The 23,080-nt window shown below is 44.1% G+C and overlaps 1 protein-coding gene across 5 annotated transcripts in view; it reads right to left on the reverse strand.

Moving 5' to 3' along the window:
* Positions 1-19,374, reverse strand: part of IHO1 (interactor of HORMAD1 1) — a 44,721-nt gene extending 25,347 nt beyond the window's left edge. For 2 of the 5 annotated variants that reach the window (XM_043551870.1, XM_037904052.2), the window contains exons 1-2: positions 19,308-19,374; positions 1,851-1,919 (exon numbers count right to left, since the gene is read on the reverse strand). In XM_043551870.1, the coding sequence (XP_043407805.1) occupies positions 1,851-1,906 (56 nt within the window). In that variant the 5' untranslated portion in view covers positions 1,907-1,919; positions 19,308-19,374. Of the gene's footprint in view, positions 1-1,007; positions 1,106-1,850; positions 1,920-18,886; positions 19,213-19,307 lie in introns of those variants that run through there. The other 3 variants (XM_043551868.1, XM_043551869.1, XM_043551867.1) reach the window with 3 other exon arrangements.
* Between the last annotated feature and the right edge of the window lie 3,706 nt (positions 19,375-23,080).

Consider the following 23,080-nt stretch of genomic DNA (forward strand, 5'->3'; position numbering starts at 1 on the left):
CAACAACAGATTTAAAAGTAGCCATCCTTCAACAAAAAAACTTCAAAAACAGAATTCAAAGAGAAATTGCAGAGCTACAATTCATTTGCAAACTTAACACCATTAATTTGGGCTTGAATAGGGCCTGGGAGTGGCTGGCTCACTACAAAAGCTATTTTCCCTCTCTTGGTATTGACACCTCCTCATCAATTATTGGGAGTGGACCACATCCACCCTGACTGAATTGGCCTTGTCAACACTGGTTCTCCACTTGTAAGGTAACTCCCTTCTCTTCATGTGCCAGTATATTTATGCCTGTATCTGTAATTTTCACTCCAGGCATCTGAAGAAGTGGGTTTTTTACATATGAAAGCTTATGCCCAAATAAATGTATTAGTCATTAAGGTGCCACCGGACTCCTCGTGGTTTTTGTGGATACAGACTAACACGGCTACCCCTCTGATAGTGGAATGGAAAGTTCATCATCATATGATATGATTATATCATCTGGCTTTTTCTCAATTATAGAGCCGAAGTATTTATTGAACTCTTCTGCCTCACTGACAATTCTACCAATTCCATCTAGTAATGGATTAATACCATTATTAGTATTAATTTTGTTCTTAATATATTTAAACTCTTATGGTCCTTAACTCTACTGACCACGGATTTTCAACTTGTAAGAAATTGAGAAGGAAAGCAAAAGGACACAATTCAGAGCTTCCAATTTCTACCAACTTTTCTACATCTAGACTTTTCTGACGACATCACTCTTATCAATGAAGATGCCAACGGACCACAAAAATGCACAAATCAAGTAAAAGTAGTAATGGAGAAGATAGGTTTGAGATACAATGCAAAGAAATGTAAAGTCATATTAATGGGGACTATAGGGACAGAAATCAAAACTGAAGAGACTAATGAAGAAGTCAGAAAAATTACTGGACAAGGCACCCGCTCACAAATAATCTATAAAAGAAGACATCAGTGGCTGGGGCATGTGCTGAGAATGGAAAAAGACCGCTTACCAAATACTGCCCTCGAATGGAAGCCAGAAAACACATGAAGAAAGAGAGGAAGATAGTGAATAACATGGAAACGAACAGTTCTGAACGACATCAAGTACCTCAACATGAAATGGGAAGATTTGGAGAGAAGGGCAGTTGACAAGCAGGGATGGCAAATGTGGGTAGCCCAATGAACAGAAAAGCCCGGGATGGACTAAGGTCTAAGGTTGTACTTAATACGCTTCAAGATGTAATGCATAATGACAGGTTTCAGAGTAGCAGCCGTGTTAGTCTGTAGCTATAGCTGTTAGTCTGTAGCTGTAGCTCACGAAAGCTTATGCTCTAATAAATTTGTTAGTCTCTAAGGTGCCACAAGTACTGCTTTTCTTTTTTCAAGGTGTAAATAGCACAGAGGAAATCACAGATAAGACACACAAAGCCACCAATAATTTTATCTGGCAGTAAAACTTTTTCTTATGTGTTTTAATGTTTTCTCAAGTAAAATTAGAACACAGTATTACATCAGTGCTTCTGTAAGCACAGCTATTTTAGACTTTTTCATAAAGATCCTCAAATTCAGTAGCATAAGTCTAAGTTGTACTGATATATCACACCAAATAACAGTCATATCAGCTCCTTAACTGGAGAACTGCTAATGACCTCTGGAATAAACGTCAGGAAAATCAGGATGTCAGCAGACAATGTTTCCGGTTTATTTCACTTAGTTCTGCAAAGGGCAGTTTAAATAACTTTTACTGCAAATTAATGGGGTCAGGTACTCAATCTTTTAGCTAAATACAGCCAGTAGGCTATCATGATTATTTGAACATTATAAACATAACAACAAAACCCAAAACCACTTACCTTGTGGCTGTGGGAGTACTGAACATCTCTTTGATATTCCAGACATTAAAATTCATTTTTTATTCTTATCTATTAAAAATGAAGGAAAATACATTAGGATGGTCATCAATTAGCTTTTTTCCACTAACATGCAAGTATCTGCTGCATCCCGAGGACACAAATTTTAACAGCTATATCTCTGTCAAACTGTCAATGACGCATTGCAATAAGACATTCCCTCTAATTCAGGTTGTTGTGTTTTTTTTAAACCAGCATAGCCTTTCTTGACTGTGGATTTTTGGGCATCTCGTAAAATATTCTTAAACAATTCTCAATTATCGTTCACATTTTTCTGTTCAAGTTCTCTCCCACAGCTGATCTGGCTCATAATTGCTTTCAGCTTTGTAAAAATTGGCTCTTCAAGAGCACCAAGTATACACTTTATTTGTTTAGGATTTACATTTACATACAATAAATGTATTGAGCTGTGCTTAATTTGTAATCAAAGAGGTTCTAGGGCTCAAGCAAGTAGGGGCTGGGGCTAACTACTGTGGGTAAACATAAACATTCCCTGAATTAAAGTTTATCTTCACCTTCTGTAAAACTTTCAAACTCAACCAACTTGTGAGATACGTTAAACAAGCGTTCAAAGCAGAATTCTGATTTTAGAGCTGCAGCTTCAGCTGGGGTTTTGGAAGCCTCTGCTTATTTGTGTTTTGCCAGACATGGAGCACTGTGTAGATGAAGTCTGTAAGCTAAGGAGCCCTCAGGTTTTCTTGGAAGTTAACAAGCCTTGGGAGTCTTTCAAACCAAGTCTCTCTGCAGATGAATCACGTATGTCAAAAGGCACCACACTACTCACATACAGTACTGAGCTCTGTGCAGATAACAAGCGTATTGTGCTAAGCATCCAAGTTTGTCACCTCTATAAATGAAGCTGAAGCAACCCTATTTTCCAATCCATCCCAAACTCAATATGAATACTTTATTTTTATCTTATATTAATTTATTTTTAATTTCCCTTCTCAAAATCTCCATCACTGTAGGTCATGCCACTATTCTCACTGTTATCCAAGCTTCCAACCTAAGGGTACATCTACAATACAAAATTATTTCAAAATTATTCTATTCAAATTTTCGGAAGCTATTTTATACATTCGGTCTTCTGTGTCCCCACTAAAGCGCATGAGTTCGGCAGATTGCGTCCACAGTGCCAAGGCTCGCATCGAATGTCGGAGCGGTGCACTGTGAGTAGCTACCCCACAGTTCCCGCAGTCCCCGCCGCCCACTGGAATTCTGGGTTAAGCTCCCAGTGGGGCAAAAACATTCTTGTGGGTGTTTCTGGGTGTGTGTCGTCTTAAAGCTACAGCAGACAATCGTTTCGCGCCTTTTTGGCGTGCAGATGCCATACTGCTTTCAGCAGACGGTGCACCGCTGCTCTCCTGCTACTATGAATCCACCTCAACTCTGCTCAGCCATCGTGAACCGAGCAGCACAGCTTCCGCCGCCAACTCTGCTCTCCCGCTATTGCCACACTTCTGAGCTTCTCCATGTTGTCTGTCTTGGGCTCCCACCTCCGTGAAAGCTACAGAAGACAGCCATTTTCAGCCATTGTTCGGCTACCGTGAACCAAACAGCACAGCTTCCGCTGCCACTCTGCTCTCCTAAGTTTCGCGCCCTTTTTCCAGGATTACCCGTGCAGGCGCCATAGCCATGGAGCCTGATCAGATCTCTGCTGCAGTTTTGACCATTGTAAATACCTCGCCCATTATCCAGCAGTATGTGCAGTACCTGCAAAACCGGGCGAGGAAGCGACGACAGCGCGATTACTATACTGATGAGGACATGGACACAGACGGCACGGCATGTGGCAAGTGGGAGATCATGGTGCTGTTGGGCCAGGTTCATGCCGTGGAACGCTGATTCTGGGCCCGGGAAACAAGCACAGACTGGTGGGACCGCATAGTGTTGCGGGTATGGGATGATTCCCAGTGGCTGCAAAACTTTCGTATGCATAGGGACACTTTCATGGAACTTTGTGACTTGCTGTCCCCTGCCCTGAAGTGCAAAGACACCAAAATTAGAGCAGCCCTCACAGTTGAGAAGCGAGTGGCCATAGCCCACTGGAAGCTTGCAACGCCCGACAGCTACCGGTCAGTCGGGAATCAGTTTGGAGTGGGCAGATCTACTGTGGGGGCTGCTAGTAGCCAGCGCAATCATTGACCAGCTGCTATCAAGGGTAGTGACTTTGGGAAATGTGCAGACCATTGTGGATGGCTTTAACGCGCTGGGGTTCCCTAACTGCGGCGGGGCGATAGACGGAACGCATATCCCTATCTTGGCCCTGGAACACCGGGGCGGCCAGTACATAAACCGCAATGGGTATTTTTCCATGGTGCTGCAAGCACTGGTGGATCACAAGGGATGTTTCACCAACATCAAAGTGGGATGGCCGGGAAAGGTACATGACGCTCGCATCTTCAGGAACTCTGGTCTGTTTGAACAGCTGCAGGAAAGGACTTACTTCCCAGACCAGAAAATTACTGTTGGGGATGTTGAAATGCCTATAGTGATCCTCGGGGACCCAGCCTACCCTGTAATGCCATGGCTCATGAAGCCGTACACAGGCACTCTGGACAGTAGTAAGGAGCAGTTCAACTATAGGCTGAGCAAGTGCAGAATGGTGGTAGAATGTGCGTTTGGATGTTTGAAAGCGCGCTGGCGCAGTTTACTGACTTGGTTAGATCTCAGCACAACCAATATTCCAATTGTAATTGCTGCTTTTTGTGTGCTCCACAATATCTGTGAGAGTAAGGGGGAGACGTTTATAGCGGGGTGGGAGGTTGAGCCAACTCACCTGGCGGCCAGTTTCGCACAGCCAGACAACAGGGCGATTAGAAGAGTGCAGCAGGGTGTGCTGCACATCAGAGAAGCTTTGAAAGCCAGTTTCATGACTGGCCAGGGTACGGTGTGACAGTTGCGTTTGTTTCTCTTAAAGTTACCTGCCCCCTATATATATATATATATATGAAAGGAAATAAAGTCACAATTGTTTAAAAACCGTTCTTTATTATTTGTTGCACAAAACATTGAGAGAAATCAGAAGCTAGACGGGAGAGGGGGGGTATTGGGTTAGGGGGGAGGAGGAGGAGGGAAGGACAAGTCCAGAAACCAAATCTAAATTTAGGATATGCCAGCTTTCTGCTGCTTGTGCAATCCTCTGGGGTTGACTGTGTGGGTCCCCGTAGCCTCCCTGCCCTGTGTTCTTGGGCATCTGGGTGAGGAGGCTACGGAACTTGGGGAGGAGGCAGGGTGGTTATTCAGGAGCTGCAGCAGCAGCAGCCTGTGGTCTTGCTGCCTTTCCCACATTAGATCCACCATACAGCGGAGCTTGTCAGTTTGCTCCCCCATGAGCTTGACCATAGCATCCTGCATCTACTCTCATCGCGTGCGTCCCTCCTCTCTTCGTGTTCATGTAACGCTTATGTGACTCCGCAATTGTTTGCCTCCACACATTCAACTGGGCCCTATCAGTGCGGGAGGACTGCTTGAGCTCGGCAAACATGTCGTCCTGAGTTCGTTTTTTCCACCTTCTAATCTGGACCAGCCTCTGGGACGGAGTAGATAGGGGCCGCATTGAAACATTTGCACCTGCTGCAGGAGGAGAAAAAGGGAGGGTAGTATTTTAAAAGATACATTTTAGAGAACAAAGGGACACTGTTTCTCAGTGAAACAGGCAATTCATAGTACACAGCACATGTTCTTTCTGTTCAAGGTCACATTTTGCCTCTTATACTGAAGTGCCTGCCACTTTGGTGTGAGTAAGCCATTTCATGCGGCCAAGCAACAGAATTCAGCTTGCAGGCAGCCTGCAGGCTCTCTGGGATGATCGCTTCATACAACACCCTCCCTCCCACCCCCACACACACACCCCCCCACCCCCCCCGCAAGGCTCCAATGAGGCTCTGAGCAGGGATGAGCCCTTTAAACTAAACGCGAACAGCCCAGCACAGCTGGGTTTCCCCACTCCCCCCATGGCATGGCTTTGATCAAGCTCTCATTCACCAGAAGTGCCTTTTCCAGGGTCATGGTCCAGGAGCATGCTTTGGGCGTAGGGGGAGGCTACTGGCTCCAGCGTTAAGAATAGTTTCTGGCTAGCAGGGAAAACAGATTCTCCACTTGTCGCCTGTGCACTGTCCTCCTCCTCCTCTTCATCCTCCAAAAACTTATCCTCCTCGCTCCGTGCTACTCCCCCCTTGCAGGTGTCCACGGACAGTGGTGGGGTAGTGGTGTCGTCACCCGCCATAATTGCATGCAGCTCACAGTAGAAGCGGCATGTATGGGGCTGTGACCCAGAGCGCCAGTTTGCCTCTCTGGCTTTTTGGTACGCTTGCCTGAGCTCCTTGATTTTTGTACGACACTGTTCGGTGTCCCTGCAGTAGCTTCTTTCCGTTATGGCCCTGGACACTTTAGTGTACGTATTTGCGTTCCTTTTTTTGGAACGTAGTTCTGCCATAACAGATTCGTCTCCCCAACATGCAATGAGATCCAGTACCTCCCATTCGGACCATGCTGGAGCTCGTCTGTGAATCCGGGACTGTGTGGTCGCCTGTGATGGTGGACTGTGCTGATGGTCGCCTGTGATGGTGGTGACCAAACAGGAAATTCAAAAGTTCCTGGGGCTTTTACGGCCTACCTGGCTAGTGCATCGGAGTTCAGGTGTTGACCAGAGCAGTCACAAGGGAGCATGCTGGGATAGCTCCCGGAGGCCAATATCGTTGAATTACGTCCACAGTACCTGTAATCCGGAACTGCGATCTCGATTTAGCACTACTTCCACTTGCCGAGGTGGAGTACAGAAATCGGAGTAAAGAGCCCTTTAAATAAAAAAAACTGGTTTGGTCGTGTGGAAAGAACCAGTTTTTTTCGAGGTAACTCGGCTAATTCAGAAATAAACCGCATACTGTAGACCAGGCCTTAGTGTCAGTCAACTCCCTGCTCTCCTATCTCACTTCTATGGTGTCACCAAATCCTGTCAATTCTTTTTCTGTAACATCTTTAAAAATATATATTTCTTTCAATCCCCCTGGCTAAAATGCTTGTCAATGCTTTGCTCATCTCCAGGCTTGATTAATGCAATCTCCTCTTCTTGCATGTCTGCCTGTTCCCTCTGTCCCCTCCACTGTATTCAGAACACCACAGACAAAATACTCTTCCTCTTCTGCCATTTAGACCATATCACTCTTTTCTTCAAATATCTATAAACACTTCTAAAACCATAGACTATATCACCATTTCTATCACTGCAATATGAATGCACTGTAGAGAATAAAGAAGGTCCAAACAACTGGCCATTCAGTTCTCCATATTACTCAGTGTTACCATAAACCACTAATTCTGAGCACAAAACTAGTTCTTCATCTTGTCCTTGGTTTAGTTATGGGCTGTTATTTTGGATCTTCTGCTCACTTGGGAAACGCTGTGGCAAAGAGGTCTTATCAGAAGGCTCTGCCTGCTGCTGCGCCCTTGAATCTGTATCTGACTCTGCTAAATGTAGTGTGCTTGATGATGATGTTTGTGTTGGTTACTGTCAGGAGTCAGTATTTAAGATAGTGTGGCCCTATTCTATTGAGAGCTTTGTAAATTAATACCAGACCCACGATGCAGATCTAGCACTGGATGGAGAACCAGTGCAAGCTGCAAAGAACAGGCATTGTTTTTCTCCTTTGACTTTCCCTACTTAAGAAGCTAGGAGACCAATCCTCAGAAGAGGAGTAAATTACTCTGATCTCACTTCTGTGTGAACCTGGATTAACTCCGTTAATATAAATGGAAATACACTAGTGTCAGTGAGATCAGAAACTGGCATAAGAATCCCACTTTATGTATTGTATTTATATCCGGCAGTAGAGATCTTCAAATGTTTCTGCATGACATTTCTTTTTGTTTATTTGTGTCTCTATATAATTTTAAAGAGACATTATACCAAAAAAAAGGTAATTTGCTGATTTTTAATTTATATGCAGGCTATCAGAGAGCTAGGTTCCATGACAGCTGATTTTGTAATATTGAGGTACCTTCAGTTTGGATTAAAATACAGGTTTTTGAGAACTGAGGAATTCTATGTATAAAGACTATGCCACTAACATCCCCTGCATTTGTGAAGCCCAGTATATGCATGAGTTAATATAGTTAACTTGGCAGGTGCATTTGAAATGATCACGATTAAAGCTAGCTAAATATATTTTAAAATATAAATATATCCAACTATTTGTTCAAACAAAGAACTGAGCTTGTGTCAGCTGTGTAATCTCTCCTTTTGCATTCACTTTTTTGTGAACATTCTAGTGAATGAGTCACTGACTGGAATGGTGACAGGTTTCAGAGTGGTAGCCGTGTTAGTCTGTATCAGCAAAAAAACCAAGGAGTACTTGTTCGAGACTAACAACTTTATTTGGGCATAAGCTTTCATGGGCTAAAACCCACTTAATCGGATGCATGCAGTGGGTTTTAGCCCATGAAAGCTTATGCCCAAATAAATTTGTTAGTCTCGAAGGTGCCACAAGTACTCCTCGTTTTTTTACTGACTGGAATGCTCGTTAATAGGCTCTAACAATTCACAGTTTTTGAAAATATTAAGAATTGCTGAATGAAATCCTCTGGCCAGTTCATATAGGAGATCAGACTATATGATCATAAAAATCTATGAATTTATTAAGAGAACATTTGCAGAATATTGTTTTTAGTTTTAAAAAATGTCACGAGTTTTGCCCTGGAAACTAGCACTGATTGGGAAATGACTCCCCCCTTCATGAAAGTTTCACAAAAGCAAAATATTTTGTTTTTTTCTGTATTGTTACATTTTAACTGAAATCCCGAAGCACCAAATTGCTTGTTTTTTCAGCAACCCAAGTTTATTGCTTTTCTGACAAAACCAAATAAAAAAAAAAACCCACCATTTTTCCTCACTAAAATTTTCATTGTCAGAAAGCCATTTTCCACTGAAAAATGTTTTAAAAGAAAATTTCAGTCAGCTCTCTAATGAACATCTGATTCTGTGTCCAATCAAAATTAATCAACACCTCAAATATGGAGTATCTGGGGAAAAAAACTGCTTACAGTCTACAGGTCATAAATTATTCACAGAATATTCAGAGAATAATTTTCAATAATGAATACATTTTTGAGGAGCTGGCTGCACACAATTCACAAATAGAACAGGATAGATTCATTGAATAAATTACTGCTACAAATTATTTGCTCAGTTTTACTCAAGACATGGACCTTCTCATGGAATTTATGGGAATAATAAAGCTAGGTTTTCAGCTACACAATTTAAAATTGGCTTTGAGCCTTTAGATACATGAACTGAAAAAGACGATCATTTCTCCTGAAGCATTCATGTATTTACTATATTAGCTGAAAAAAATTGTACTAAGAGTAGTATTGAGTGCAAAATTATTTGCATCTCTTTACTGGATCATGACCCACTACAATGTTGCAAAGAGTGCGTGCCAAAATCCTGGAGAATACAGGATTCATTTGCAAGGTCAGTTAAAGCAGAATCACTCAAACTGGTGTTCTCTACATCTGTCTTTTACCCTGCTTCCAACTGGAAAGAGGAGAATATTGCCTAACGTGTCTCTAGAAGGCACAATACCTTAATTAGAAAGTGTACAAAGAACCATTCTAAAATCTTGTAAGAATATTGTGGCAAAGTTGCTACAACACCCCTGCTCCTGGCTGTGGCACTGCAGCCACTTTACCCTCAGTTTTCCCCACCTTCTTTTGGTCTACTTGAGCCACAAGAATGTCGTAGCCCTCAAGCCAGACGACTTTATGTGACCAGCCGCTTCCAGGGACAGAGTCCTTCTCAAAGTCCAACAAAAATATATAGATACACAAATCAACCCTAAAGCCCACCTGGGCTCAGCAAGCAGTCACCTCAGCCCAGATGTGACCCTGTTGCGGCTCCCTGCTTCAATCAATCCCTCAATCCAGGGGCTGGCTCACTTCTCCCCTTACTCGGGGTTTCATTTTTGATTGCCAGTAGTCCTGTTAGCGAATCTAAGATGACAATGGAGGTAGGTAGCACATCCTGTATCCAGTATAACGCCAACAGTATCAAGGTCCCCCCATCTCAGTCAGGCTTCCAGCTTGTCCCTGGAGAAGACTATCTGGTCTTTTTTCCCCCTCAGCCTTCTTTCCAGCTGCTTCCCCGAAAGAAGGCACTTCCCACCTTCTCTTCTCTGGTTCTGTTCCTTGACACTCCTGGTCTCCCTACTCTCCCTTCCCAGAGAATAACTATAGAATTTCTCCACACACACACCCCCATCAACTTTCTTCTTCTTGTATTTTATGGTTTAGCAAACTCACATTCCAAGTCTATAATCACCAGCTGCTGGATTTCATGATACATATCTGATATTTCATGATACTCTCTCTTTGTCCAATATTTTTAAATTAACATTGCTTTCTTAATGGTCCCTCATTTTTGTGATGCTCTTTCTAGATATTTTATAGTGTAAACATTGTCACTTTTAGGTTCCTGAGCTTGTCATACAAATTTCCCCTATTAATGTTATACTCTTTACGTTCCCAGAGGTGGTGACCAACCGTTTCTTAGACCATGCATGTCTCACACAGCCCATCTTTGTGTTTATTAAAGGCAAGTTACTGTGTTCGACACAGTATTCAGTAAGGATTCTGAGTAAAGCCACCTCACTCTTTCCATTGCGTTTTTGCAGTAAGTGAGCATTTTCAATTTCAAGGCCTACTTTATGAAATCTCTTTCCCCTGGTTTCTTTTGTACATACTTCCTGCCTCTCGGCTCTTAGTTCATTTTAATTAGGTTTTCAAACTCCTATGTACTTGGAAAGATCATTTGTTAAAATGTCAAAAAATATCATTTTTTCACAGCATTTCTTGCTACTTTGTCTGCCATCTTGTTTCCTGCTATCCTGATATGCGCTGAGATCTAGGCTATTTCAAGGTTTACTCCCATCTGTTCCAATTCTGTTGTTAGTAACAATATTTCATTAATTATATCATTTCTACTCTCTGTATTATCATTTTTGATTGCCAGTAGTCCTGTTAGTGAACCTAAGATGACAATGGAGGTAGGTAGCACATCCTGTATCCAGTATAATGCAACATTATCTCTGCTGGTTCAACCATCATAACCACTACAAAATTTGATCCTCTAATGGATTTCTTTATTCCAAGTGATGGGACACAGAATGCTGTACCCCACTCTCCAAGTTCTCATCTTTACACCAGTCTGTAAATATTTAGCAATGTTTGCTCCATTTATCACACATATCAATTTTCTATATTTAATACATTTAGCTCTCCTTTTAATTGCATTATGTGGTTCCACATTTATATCTGGGGGCTGATTTTCCTCCTATAATGCATTTTACCACTGTTGTATATGCTAATTTCTGTGGGTCTTTCATAGAATCATAGAAATGTAGGGCTGGAAGAGACCTCAAGAAGTCATCAAGTCCAATCCCGTGCACTGTTGCAGGACAAAATAAATCTAGACCATCCCTGGCAGGAGCTTGTCCAACCTGTTCTTTAAAACCTCCAGTGATGGGGATTTCACAACCTCCCATGGAAATCTGTTCCAATACTTAAGTATCCTTATAGTTGGAAAGTTTTCCTCAATATCTAACCTAAATCTCCCTTGCTGCAGATTAAGCCCATCACTTCTTGTCCTACCTTCAGTGGACACTAAGAACAACTGACGACCCTCCTGTTCATAACAGTCCTTAACACAGTGGTTCTCAACCTTGCCAGACTACTGTACCCCTTTCAGGAGTCTGATCTGTCTTGCATTCCCCAAGTTTCACTTCACTTAAAAACTACTGGCTTACAAAATCAGAGAAAAAAATACAAGTGTCACAGCACACTATTACTGAAATATTGCTAACTTTCTCATTTTTACTATATAATTATAAAATAAATCAACTGGAATACAAATATTGTAATTAGATTTCAGTATATAGTACATAAAGCAGTATAAACAAGTCATTGTATGAAATTTTAGTTTGTCCTGACTTCACTAGTGCTTTTTACGTAGCCTGTTGTAAAACTCATCTAGATGAGTTCATGTACCCCCTGGAAGACCTCTGCGTACCTGCAGGGATACGTGTACCCCTGGTTGAAAACCACTGCCTTAATATATTTGAAGACTGTTGTCAGGTCTGTCCTCAGTCCTCATCTCTCGAGACTAAACATGCCCAGGTTTTTTAATCTTTCCTCAAAGGTCAAGTTTTCTAAACCTTTGATCACTTTTGTTTCTCTCTTCTGGACTCTCTCCAGTTTGTCCACATCTTTCCTAAAGTGTGGTACCCATATTTGGGCACAGAACTCCATGTGAGGCCTCATCAGTACCAAGTAGAGTGGGACAATCACTTTCCACGTCTTACATATGACACTCAGGTTAATATACCCCAGAATATTAACCTTTTTTGCAACTGTATCACATTGTTGACACATACCAAATCTGTGATCCACTATATACCCCAGATCCTTTTCAGCACTACTACCACCTAGCCAGTTAATCCCCATTTTGTAGCATTTGAAAATTCCTTCCTAAGTGTAGTACTTTGCATTTGTCTTTATTGAATTTCATCTTGTTGAATTCAGACCAATTCTCTAATTTGTAATGGTCATTTTTGAATTCTAATCCCGTCCTCCAAAGTGCTTGCAACCTCTCCCATCTTGGTCTCATCTGCAAATATTATAAGCATACTCTCCACTCCATTATTCAAGTCATTAATGAAAATATAGACTAGTAGTAGACCCAAGACTGACCCCTTTGTGATCCAGCTAGATACGGCTTCCAAGCTTGATAGTGAACCTTGAAAACGACTCTTTGAGTACATCTCATAAAATGGGTATTCACCCACGAAAGCTTATGCTCCAATATGTCTTTTAGTCTATAAGGTGCCACAGGACTCTTTGCCGCTTTTACAGATCCAGACTAACAAGGCTACCCCTCTGATACTTTGAGTACAGTTTTTCCACCAGTTGTGCACCAGCCCTATAGTAATTTCATCGAGACCACATTGCCCTAGTTTGCTTATGAGAATGTCATGGGGGACTGTGTCAAAAACCTTACTGAAAACAAGATATATCATGTTTATTGCTTCCTCCCATCCACTAGATCAGTAACCCTGTCCAAGAAGGAAATTAGGTTGGTTTGGCATGATTTGTCCTTGATAAATCCATGCTGGCTATTCCTTATAACACTATTATCCTCTAGGTGCTTAGAAATTGACAATTTAATCATTTGTTCCAGTATCTTTCCAGGTATCGAAGTTCATCTGATTGGTCTGTAATTCCCTGGGTCCACTTTGTTCCCCTTTTTAAAGATAGGTGCTATGTTTTCCCTTCTCCCATGTTCTGGATCATGACTAAGGCTAAGGTTTTGTCACACATATTTTTAGTAAAAGTCACAGGCAGGCCATGGACAATAAAGAAAAATTCACAGAAGCCTGTGACCTATTCGTGAATTTCACTAAAAATATGCATGACAAAATGGGGAGCTGCAGACTTCCCGCACCATGCAGGGGGGCCTGGCTTGGAGCTGCAGGGTGTCTGCACCACCAGCGGCTCCATGCTCCAGGGCACCCCCGCCAACCGCAACAGCTCTGTGCTCTGGGGCCCCCACACCAACTGCAGTGGCCAGGAGCTGCAGAGCACCCCCACCGTCCACAGTGACTGGGAGCTCTTGGGGGCCCCCCTACTTACGGCAGCTGGGAGCTGCAGAGCATCCCTACCACCTGTGATAGCTGGAAGCTGCGGGGCACCCCCACAGCCTGCAGTGACTGGGACCTCCCAGGGGCCCCACTAATCGCAGTGGCCAGGAGCGGCAGAGCACCCCCGTCAGTCTCAGCGACTGGGAGTTCCCAGGAGCCCCGCTGCTCATGGCGGCCAGGAGCTCAGGGTCTCCCTGCCACCTTGGAACACCAGGCACCCCTGCCACTCTCTGAGGCTGGGAGCTCAGGCCCCTGCAGTTCCCAGTCATCAGAGGTAGCGGGGGACCCTACAGCTCCCAGGCGTCTGGGGCTCAAGTCATGAAGGTCTCTGGAAGTCACGGATTTCATGACCTCCATAACAAAATCATAGCCCTAGTCATGACCCATCCTCAGGAATTCTCAAAGATAACTGCTAATGGTTCTGATTGCTTCAGATAGTTCCTTAAATACCCAACAGTGAATTTCATCCTCCTGCCAACTTGAATATATCTAATTTATCTATATGTTCTTTACCCTATTCTTTCTCTATTTTAGCTTGCACTCCTTCCCCATTGTTGTTAATTGTGTTAAGTATCTGATCACCATTAACATTTTTAGTGAAAAATGAAGCAAAGGCATTAAAACACTTCAGCTTTCTTGATGTCATCAGTTACTAGCTCTCTTTTCCCACTAGGTAGAGAGAGGATCTACACTTTCTTTTGTCTTTCTCTTGCTCCTAATGTATATAAAGAACCTCTTCTTTTTATCTTTTATGTCTCTTGTTAGGGATAACTCACTTTGTGCTTTAGACTTTCTGATTTTATCTCTACATGCTTATGCTATACTTTTGTACTCCTCTCAGCAATTTGTACGTGTCCACTTTTTATAGGACTCCTTTTTCATTTTTAGCTCATTAAAGAGCTCCTGTTAGAGCCATATTGGCCTCTTATAGGAAGAATAGTCTTTCCTTTGCATTGGGACAGTTTGCAGTTGTGTCTTTAATATTGTCTCCTAGAGAAACTGCCAGCTCTCCTGAACTCCTTTTTCTCTTAAGTTTTTCTTCCCATTGGACCTTATCTACCAGTTCTCTGAGTTTGTTAAAGTCTGCTTTTTTGAAGTCCATTATCTTTATTCTTCTGCTCTCACTTTCTTTCCTTAGTATAGTGAAATCTATAATTGCATAATCACTTTCACCCAAATTGCCTTCCACATTGAGATTTGCTACCAATTAAGTAAAAAACGACTGGGTCCTGGTAAGGTCCTCCACTTTCTGGACCAAAGAGTTGTTTTCAATACAACCCAAGGACTTACTGGAAATTTTGTGCTTTGCCCGATTGCTGCCTAGGTAGTTAAAGTCCCCTATTACTACCAGACTTGTTTTTGATGTTGAACTAAATGCTTGGCATCTATACTCAAAGACTGGTCTTATTAATACTCTATAAATTATTACCATTGCTTTCTTATCTGCACCAGAAGAGGTTCCAGCAATATTTTTAAATAGACTGTAAATACTGAAGATAAATGTAAAGATGAAAGCAATGTGATCCTTTCACGTTACCATGCTATCAAATGTCAGGAATTTCTAGCTTTTAACTATGCCTATTTGCTGTCCACATAGACCATTTACAATCATTTTTATATTTTCCTTTAATATCATTCCTTAAGAACTGAAAATTTAAAGATCGACATTTCCCCATTCCGCACCTTTCCTATATGCTTCGTTAATTTGCTTTTTAGCTACTTTCTGGTTTCTGTTTTTAGCCCATAGGGCAGTCATCTGTAAACAATAAAATGGCTATTCCTGCACTCATCCTTTTCAACAGATAGTTTATCATTATGCTGAATAAGGTAGAGCTGATGACATTCCCCTGTGGGCTGCAATTTGTGAATGTATATATGCTAAAGTAGGCTTTCCTTACTCTGACCTGCATAGTTCTTTTACGTGAGAAATCCTTTATCCAGCTATATGTTCTTCCTTTTATGCTTATTGCTATTTTATGCAATAAGCTCTCTCTCCATAAGATATCATAAGCTTTTACAATATCTAAGAAAGCTACTATCAGATGGTCTTTATTTCTCATACTTTTTTGGCTTCTGTCTCTACTCTTACTATATGATCAGATGTATTCCTTCCCCTCCTGAACTCACTTTGCACATTGTCTTAATTTTCCCTTTACATATATTTGCTAGCACTTCACCGGGGGTGGGGATATATGGTTTTGTCAAAAAAAAAAAAAAATCGAATATCCTATTGTTACCCTATCTGGAAGGGTTTCTCTTTTAAATGCAACTAGCACAACCGTTGATATCTTTCTTTCCCCTATTCTTGCAAATTAATGGTTAACATATAGTATCTTATCCCTTATGCTTTGCTTCACTTCATCTTCAGTCATTTTGATTAGCACCCCATATACAATTTCTTTTGTCTCCATCAGATGCTTAGGCAGTTGACAGCTTACTTTCACTTCTCCTGGCATTTTAATCTTTGTTTGTCCACTTGTTCCTTGCTTTTACATTCAATTAACAGATCACCTCCTTGCAGCATTCTAGCTCTTTCAATGACTCCAGCACATTTAAAAATCCACTCTGCCACTTTCAGAGAGTTTACATTCCCTATCTTCACACCCTTGAGTAATGAGTATTGAATTATTATAATAGTTTGATTTTACTCTTTTCTCATTCCTGTCTTTCTGCTTACTGTTTCTTCTTCTAGCTCTGGCATGTCTACACTTTTCTTTTTCCTAACATATGACCCTCTGCTATCTTTTTTATCATTTTCTAGACTGGTTTCAGTATTCTCCATTATATTTTCCAGCCCCCTAGTTATAATTCAGCAAGTCCCACTCAAACTCCCACCCTTTCATCTGAACTTTCTTTATTTATAGTACCCACCCACCTCCTTCTCCAGTTGGGATTCATGTTCAGTTAAGTCTGGCCCACCCTCCAGGTGCAGCCACAGAGAATAATAATTATACTAACTGGCCCCACAGATGTATATTAAACCATTCATGACCTGTGTGGAGTACACACCCCATCACAATATGCATTATGAAAGTACTGAATTTGCAGTCCTATTAGAATAAACTGAACAAGCTAATAAGGCAGAGAAACTACAAGAAAGAGCCCAGGCCTAAATTTACCAAGAAATGAGAACCACTGCAGATTCTATTGGAATTCTATATATTTGCACATCAATGAATGGCTGTTAAACACAGGTGTATATATAGGGTGACCAGATGTACCGATTTTATAGGGACAGTCCCGATTTTTGGGTCTTTTTCTTATATAGGCTCCTATTACCCCCCACCTCCTGTCCCAATTTTTCCACACTTGCTGTCTGGTCACCCTAGGTACATATAGCTAGATTACCTCAGAGTTAGATTATTTATTTGAATAGAATGGCTGCACAGATGTGTTCTTAAATCTAAAGTGTCACAGGTTCAAGAAAAAGCAAGTGTTTATTAAAATATAACATAATACCAAACCTCTGTTTATTTGCTTGTTTATAGCCCTCTCACTGTTGTCAAATCTCATGATTTTATTGTGAGTTTCTCAATATATGGTGTTTTTCTTAAAGCCTCAACTCCTGGAGACACTTAAATATATGAGACTAACAAAAAAACCCAAGTTTCTAGCCCTCATGGTTGCAAAGGAAATATTGAAATTTGACCTATGTGCACCCTGTAAGGTTCAAAAACAGAAGGCAAATGAAAAGAGCTCAAGATATAGTCTTTAAAATCTTCATGATTGATTTTTTTAAAAAGTATTACAGCTCATGATTGGTTTCAGAGTAACAGCCGTGTTAGTCTGTATTCACAAAGAGAAAAGGAGTACTTGTGGCACCTTAGAGACTAACCAATTTATCTGAGCATAAGCTTCGTGAGCTACAGCTCACTTCATTGGATGCATACTCATGATTGTTGAATGCCTGAAGCTGCCAATACTGCATTCTGGAAACATATTCATAGATTTTAAGGCAATAAATGACCATTATGATAATCTAGTCTGACTTGAACTTCTGCATAACATAGGCCATATTGGTGCTGCATGATATATTTCAGGATCAGCTGAACCCCTACATTTTCTCTTACTCACACACACACTTTATATCACAACAATCCTTTCCGCTGTTGGATTTCCGCCTCCCCCCCGGCCCTTCACCAGGATCTACTCCAGCTCTGCAATACTTGGATCCATCTTGTTTAAGCTAAAAATCAATCCTCACCCCACAACAGGCTTCAAACATACAGCTTTCACAGTGGGCACAAGTAATGTGAGTGCATAAAAGACACTACCTTGTGTACTTTCTCTCAAACAGTTTACAGTGCCAAATTCATCCCTGCTATATACAACTGTAGTATACTTATAGCAGGAATTACTTTAACCCCTTTATATAGAAAGGACCTCAAATATCACTCTTAGAACCAACCATACATTATCGTGTGGTGACCACTAAGTGCCAGACTGGGAATCCAAGGAACCAGAAAACCAGCTGCAGATGTGTATAGTAAAGTAGATCAAGGTATACATTAAACATTAGCAGAAAGAAAAAGTATTGCCAAGTTACTAAAACAAAAATTCCATTTTTAATTACATTTATACTGTTAAATTTTACAATGCCTAACAACTGTTAGGCTCCGCTCTGTACTAAACCAGCGTGATACCTTGTCTTTTGTCATGCTTCAGTTAAGAACATTAAAGTAACAGTTAGTATAATAAAATGGTTATTTACTTCAAAATAATGAGGTATTTGAAAACGTTCCAAAAACACATGGATTGGTAAAGCCTTTGCCCTAAAGAGATTCTGCCAGGCAAGCAGCCCTTTTATCCTTGTACTTTTTACTATTTGATAATCAAAGGAATAATGGCAGTCTACCCCTGCAATAAATGCAAGCAATGTCACAGCTATACATAGGCTAATGAGACAGTTGATTGATTTACCATGTTACCCTAAAACTTTCTGACACAAACATCCCACCCGTTAAAAGAAAGGGGCCACAAGTCCTCCTTTTCTTTTTGCGAATACAGACCAACACGGCTACTCTGAAACCAACCAGTTAACATAACTGCAGCTCTCTCAGGGTTTTGATCACTTGTGCGGGTTTTGTTTCTTTGCATTTTAAATGACGAAGCTGCTCAGGAGGTCAGTGGCCTTTGCTCCCAGTGGGTTCCAGCAGTTTCCAACACACCCGGCATTGCTTGTTTGCGACACTAAACAATGCACGGTGCGCGTGCCGCGCCAGGCCCGTGTCACTCCGGCTTTCCACGCCCCTCCCCGTGACAGCTACGGGACGAAGCTCTGGTGCTTACACGCGCCTGGGTGCCAAACACGTCCAGACTGGGAAGAACGGGCCTCTCCCTCTGACGCCCCGAGACCGCAGAGGGAGGAGTCCACGGACCTCAGCTCCTGGGGGCGGGGGCCGTCGCTCTGTTCTGCCTTTGTACAGCGCCGAGCCCTGACGCCCGGGCGCTACCACCAGACACAGACGAGGTGACGCACCGGGGAGCCTGGGGCCCAGATCCCGGGGACGGGGCGTGACACCCGGGGATCCGGAGAAGGAAAGTGCCGCCGACACGGGCCGCTGCAGCCCGGAGCTCAGCCAGCCGCAGACCGCCGGGCAGGCCCCGCCGCCGCCAGGGGAGCGGCGATGGAGGGGCGGCGCGGGCCCCCAGCGCTGGGGGGCTCCCGGGGGGGGAAGCCGCTTGGGCTGGGATTTGGGGGCCGCCTCACCTCAGGGGCGGCAGCGGCCGGCGCGCGCCTCCCTCAGCGCGGGGCGCCAACCGCCGCTGGCAGCGCGCCCAACGCTGCGCGCGAGACCCCCTCCCCCCCCCCCGCGCGCCGGGAGCCCCGCCCCCACTGAGACCCCCCTCCCCCGCCCCGCTCGCCGGGAGCCCCGCCCCCCCAGAGACCCTCCCCTCCCCCACCCCGCGCGCCGGGAGCCCCGCCCCCCCACAGACCCTCCCCTCCCCCGCCCCGCGCGCCGGGAGCCCCGCCCCCACTGAGACCCCCCCTCCCCCGCCCCGCGCGCCGGGAGCCCCGCCCCCACTGAGACCCCCCCTCCCCCGCCCCGCGCGCCGGGAGCCCCGCCCCCCCAGAGACCCTCCCCTCCCCCACCCCGCGCGCCGGGAGCCCCGCCCCCACAGAGACCCCCCCGCCCCGCGCGTCGCGAGCCCCGCCCCCCAGAGACCCCCCGCCCCGCGCCCGGGGAGCCCCAGCCCCCCCAGAGACCCCCACCCCCGCCCCGCACGCCGGGAGCCCCGCCCCCCAGAGACCCTCCCCTCCCCCGCACGCCGGGAGCCCCGCCCCCCCAGAGACCCCCCCCTCCCCCGCCCTCGATTACAGACCTAAAAGTGGCCATTCTTCAACAAAAAAACTTCAAAGACGGACTCCAAGGAGAGGCTGCTGCATTGGAAGTAATTTGCAAACTGGACACCATTACGTTAGGCTTGAGGAGAGACTGGGAGTGGGCGGGTCATTACACAAGTGAAACTGTGTCCCCCTGTTTATTCCCCCCCACGCTTCCTCAGACGCTCCTGTCAACTGCTGGAAATGGCCCAGCTTGATTATCAGGACCAACGGTTCCCCCCCCCCCCCCCGCTGGCTATAGCTCACCTCACCTGGTCACTCCGTTACCGTGTGTGTGGTGACACCCATTGTTTCATGGTCTGTGTCTATAAATCGCCCCACTGTATTTTCCACTGAGTGCATCCGATGAAGTGAGCTGTAGCTCACGAAAGCTTATGCTCAAATAAATGGGTTAGTCTCTAAGGTGCCACAAGTCCTCCTTTTCTTTTCGCGAATACAGACTAACACGGCTGCTCCTCTGATACAAGAAAACAGAGACACCTGTAATCCTAAAGATGCCCTGCATCATTTTTCTTCTACTGAGGAATGCTGAATGGAACAAAAATGTTTCTAATGCAACTTTTAGTTAGTACATAAAAGCCTTATTCTTCCCTTGATCTTTGTACATACCTCCCATTGGCATCCATGGGAGACCTGCTGTGCATCCAGGGGAGCATATGACGCTATTTAGTATCAGCTGAGGAGTCATAATTACAAATGTAGCTTGGCGCACTCTTCAGGAGGAACTCTGAGGTCTCTGCTTCAGTTTAAGGCATTTCCAGTGCGATTATGAAATGATTTGCACACGCTTTGTGCCTCGCCAGTCTATTGTTTTAAGTTATGCGGAGCACTTCCCACCCTGGATGTGGCTGTGGCAATTCTGGTTTGTCTGCTGGTTTGTGCAAGTTCTCTGCTGAATCTCTAGGGCCCCAATAAATGAGATTGTATATTTTCATGGGGCTTATAGAGGAAAGGAAAATGTCGATAAGATGGACATTTCCTTAATTATAGTTTTGACAGCTAACTCAGTTCTGGTCTCCCTCCCTCCCTGATCCGTAGCACAGCTGCTCTGAGGTTAATGAGGCTTCCAAGCTCTGGCTTGTAGCACTGCTTATATCTGTAGCAGCAGACTGTGCATAGAATCATAGAATCACAGACTATCAGGGTTGGAAGGGACCTCAGGAGGTATCTAGTCCAACCCCCTGCTCAAAGCAGGACCAATCCCCAATTAAATCATCCCAGCCAGGGCTTTGTCAAGCCTGACCTTAAAAATATCTAAGGAAGCAGATTCCACCACCTCCCTAGGTAACGCATTCCAGTGTTTCAGCACCCTCCCAGTGAAACAGTTTTTCCTAATATCCAACCTAAACCTCCCCCACTGCAACTTGAGACCATTACTCCTTGTCCTGTCATCCGCTACCACTGAGAACAGTCTAGAGCCATCCTCTTTGGAACCCCCTTTCAGGTAGTTGAAAGCAGCTATCAAATCTCCCCTCATTCTTCTCTTCCGTAGACTAAACATCCCCAGTTCCCTCAGCCTCTCCTCATAAGTCATGTGTTCCAGTCCCCTAATCATTTTTGTTGCCCTTCGCTGGACTCTCTCCAATTTTTCCACATCCTTCTTGTAGTGTGGGGCCCAAAACTGGACACCGTACTCCAGATGAGGCCTCACCAGTGTCAAATAGAGGGGAACGATCACGTCCCTCGATCTGCTGGCAATGCCCCTACTTATATATCCCAAAATGCCATTGGCCTTCTTGGCTACAAGGGCACACTGTTGACTCATATCCAGCTTCTCGTCCACTGTCACCCCTAGGTCCTTTTCCGCAGAACTGCTGCCTAGCCATTCGGTCCCTAGTCTGTAGCGGTGCATGGGATTCTACCGTCCTAAGTGCAGGACTCTGCACTTGTCCTTGTTGAACCTCATCAGATTTCTTTTGGCCCAATCCTCCAATTTGTCTAGGTCCCTCTGTATCCTATCCCTACCCTCCAGCATATCTACCTCTCATCCCAGTTTAGTATCATCTGCAAACTTGCTGAGGGTGCAATCCACACCATCCTCCAGATCATTTATGAAGATACTGAACAAAACCGGCCCCAGGACCGACCCTTGGGGCACTCCGCTTGATACTGGCTGCCAACTAGACATGGAGCCATTGATCACTACCCGTTGAGCCCGACAATCTACCCAACTTTCTTCCTACCTTATAGTGCATTCATCCAGCCCATACTTCTTTAACTTGCTGGCAAGAATACTGTGGGAGACAGTGTCAAAAGCTTTGCTAAAGTCAAGGAACAACACGTCCACTGCTTTCCCTTCATCCACAGAGCCAGTTATCTCATCAGAGAAGGCAATTAGATTAGTCAGGCATGACTTGCCCTTGGTGAATCCATGCTGACTGTTCCTGATCACTTTCCTCTCATCTAAGTGCTTCAGAATTGATTCCTTGAGGACCTGCTCCATGATTTTTCCGGGGACTGAGGTGAGGCTGACTGGCCTGTAGTTCCCAGGATCCTCCTTCTTCCCTTTTTTAAAGACGGGCACTACATTAGCCTTTTTCCAGTCGTCCGGGACTTTCCCCGATCACCATGAGTTTTCAAAGATAATGACCAATGGCTCTGCAATCACATCCGCCGACTCCTTTAGCACTCTCGGATGCAGTGCCTCTGGCCCCATGGACTTGTGCACGTCCAACTTTTCTAAATAGTCCCGAATCACTTCTTTCTCTACAGAGGGCTGGTCCCCTCCTCCCCATGCTGTGCTGCCCAGTGCAGTAGTCTGGGAGCTGACCTTGTTCGTGAAGATAGAGGCAAAAAAAGCATTGAGTACGTTAGTTTTTTCCACATCCTCGGTCACTAGGTTGCCTCCCTCATTGAATAAGGGGCCCACGCTTTCCTTGACTTTCTTCTTGTTGCTAACATACCTGAAGAAACCCTTCTTGTTACTCTTAACATCTCTTGCTAGCTGCAACTCCAGGTGTGATTTGGCCTTCCTGATTTCACTCCTGCATGCCCGAGCAATATTTTTATACTCTTCCCTGGTCATTTGTCCAATCTTCCACTTCTTGTAAGCTTCTTTTTTGTGTTTAAGATCAGCAAGGATTTCACTGTTAAGCCAAGCTGGTCGCCTGCCATATTTACTATTCTTTCTACACATC

Source organism: Chelonia mydas, chromosome 7 (genome assembly GCF_015237465.2).
Source record: "Chelonia mydas isolate rCheMyd1 chromosome 7, rCheMyd1.pri.v2, whole genome shotgun sequence".
Lineage (NCBI taxonomy): Eukaryota > Metazoa > Chordata > Testudines > Cheloniidae > Chelonia > Chelonia mydas.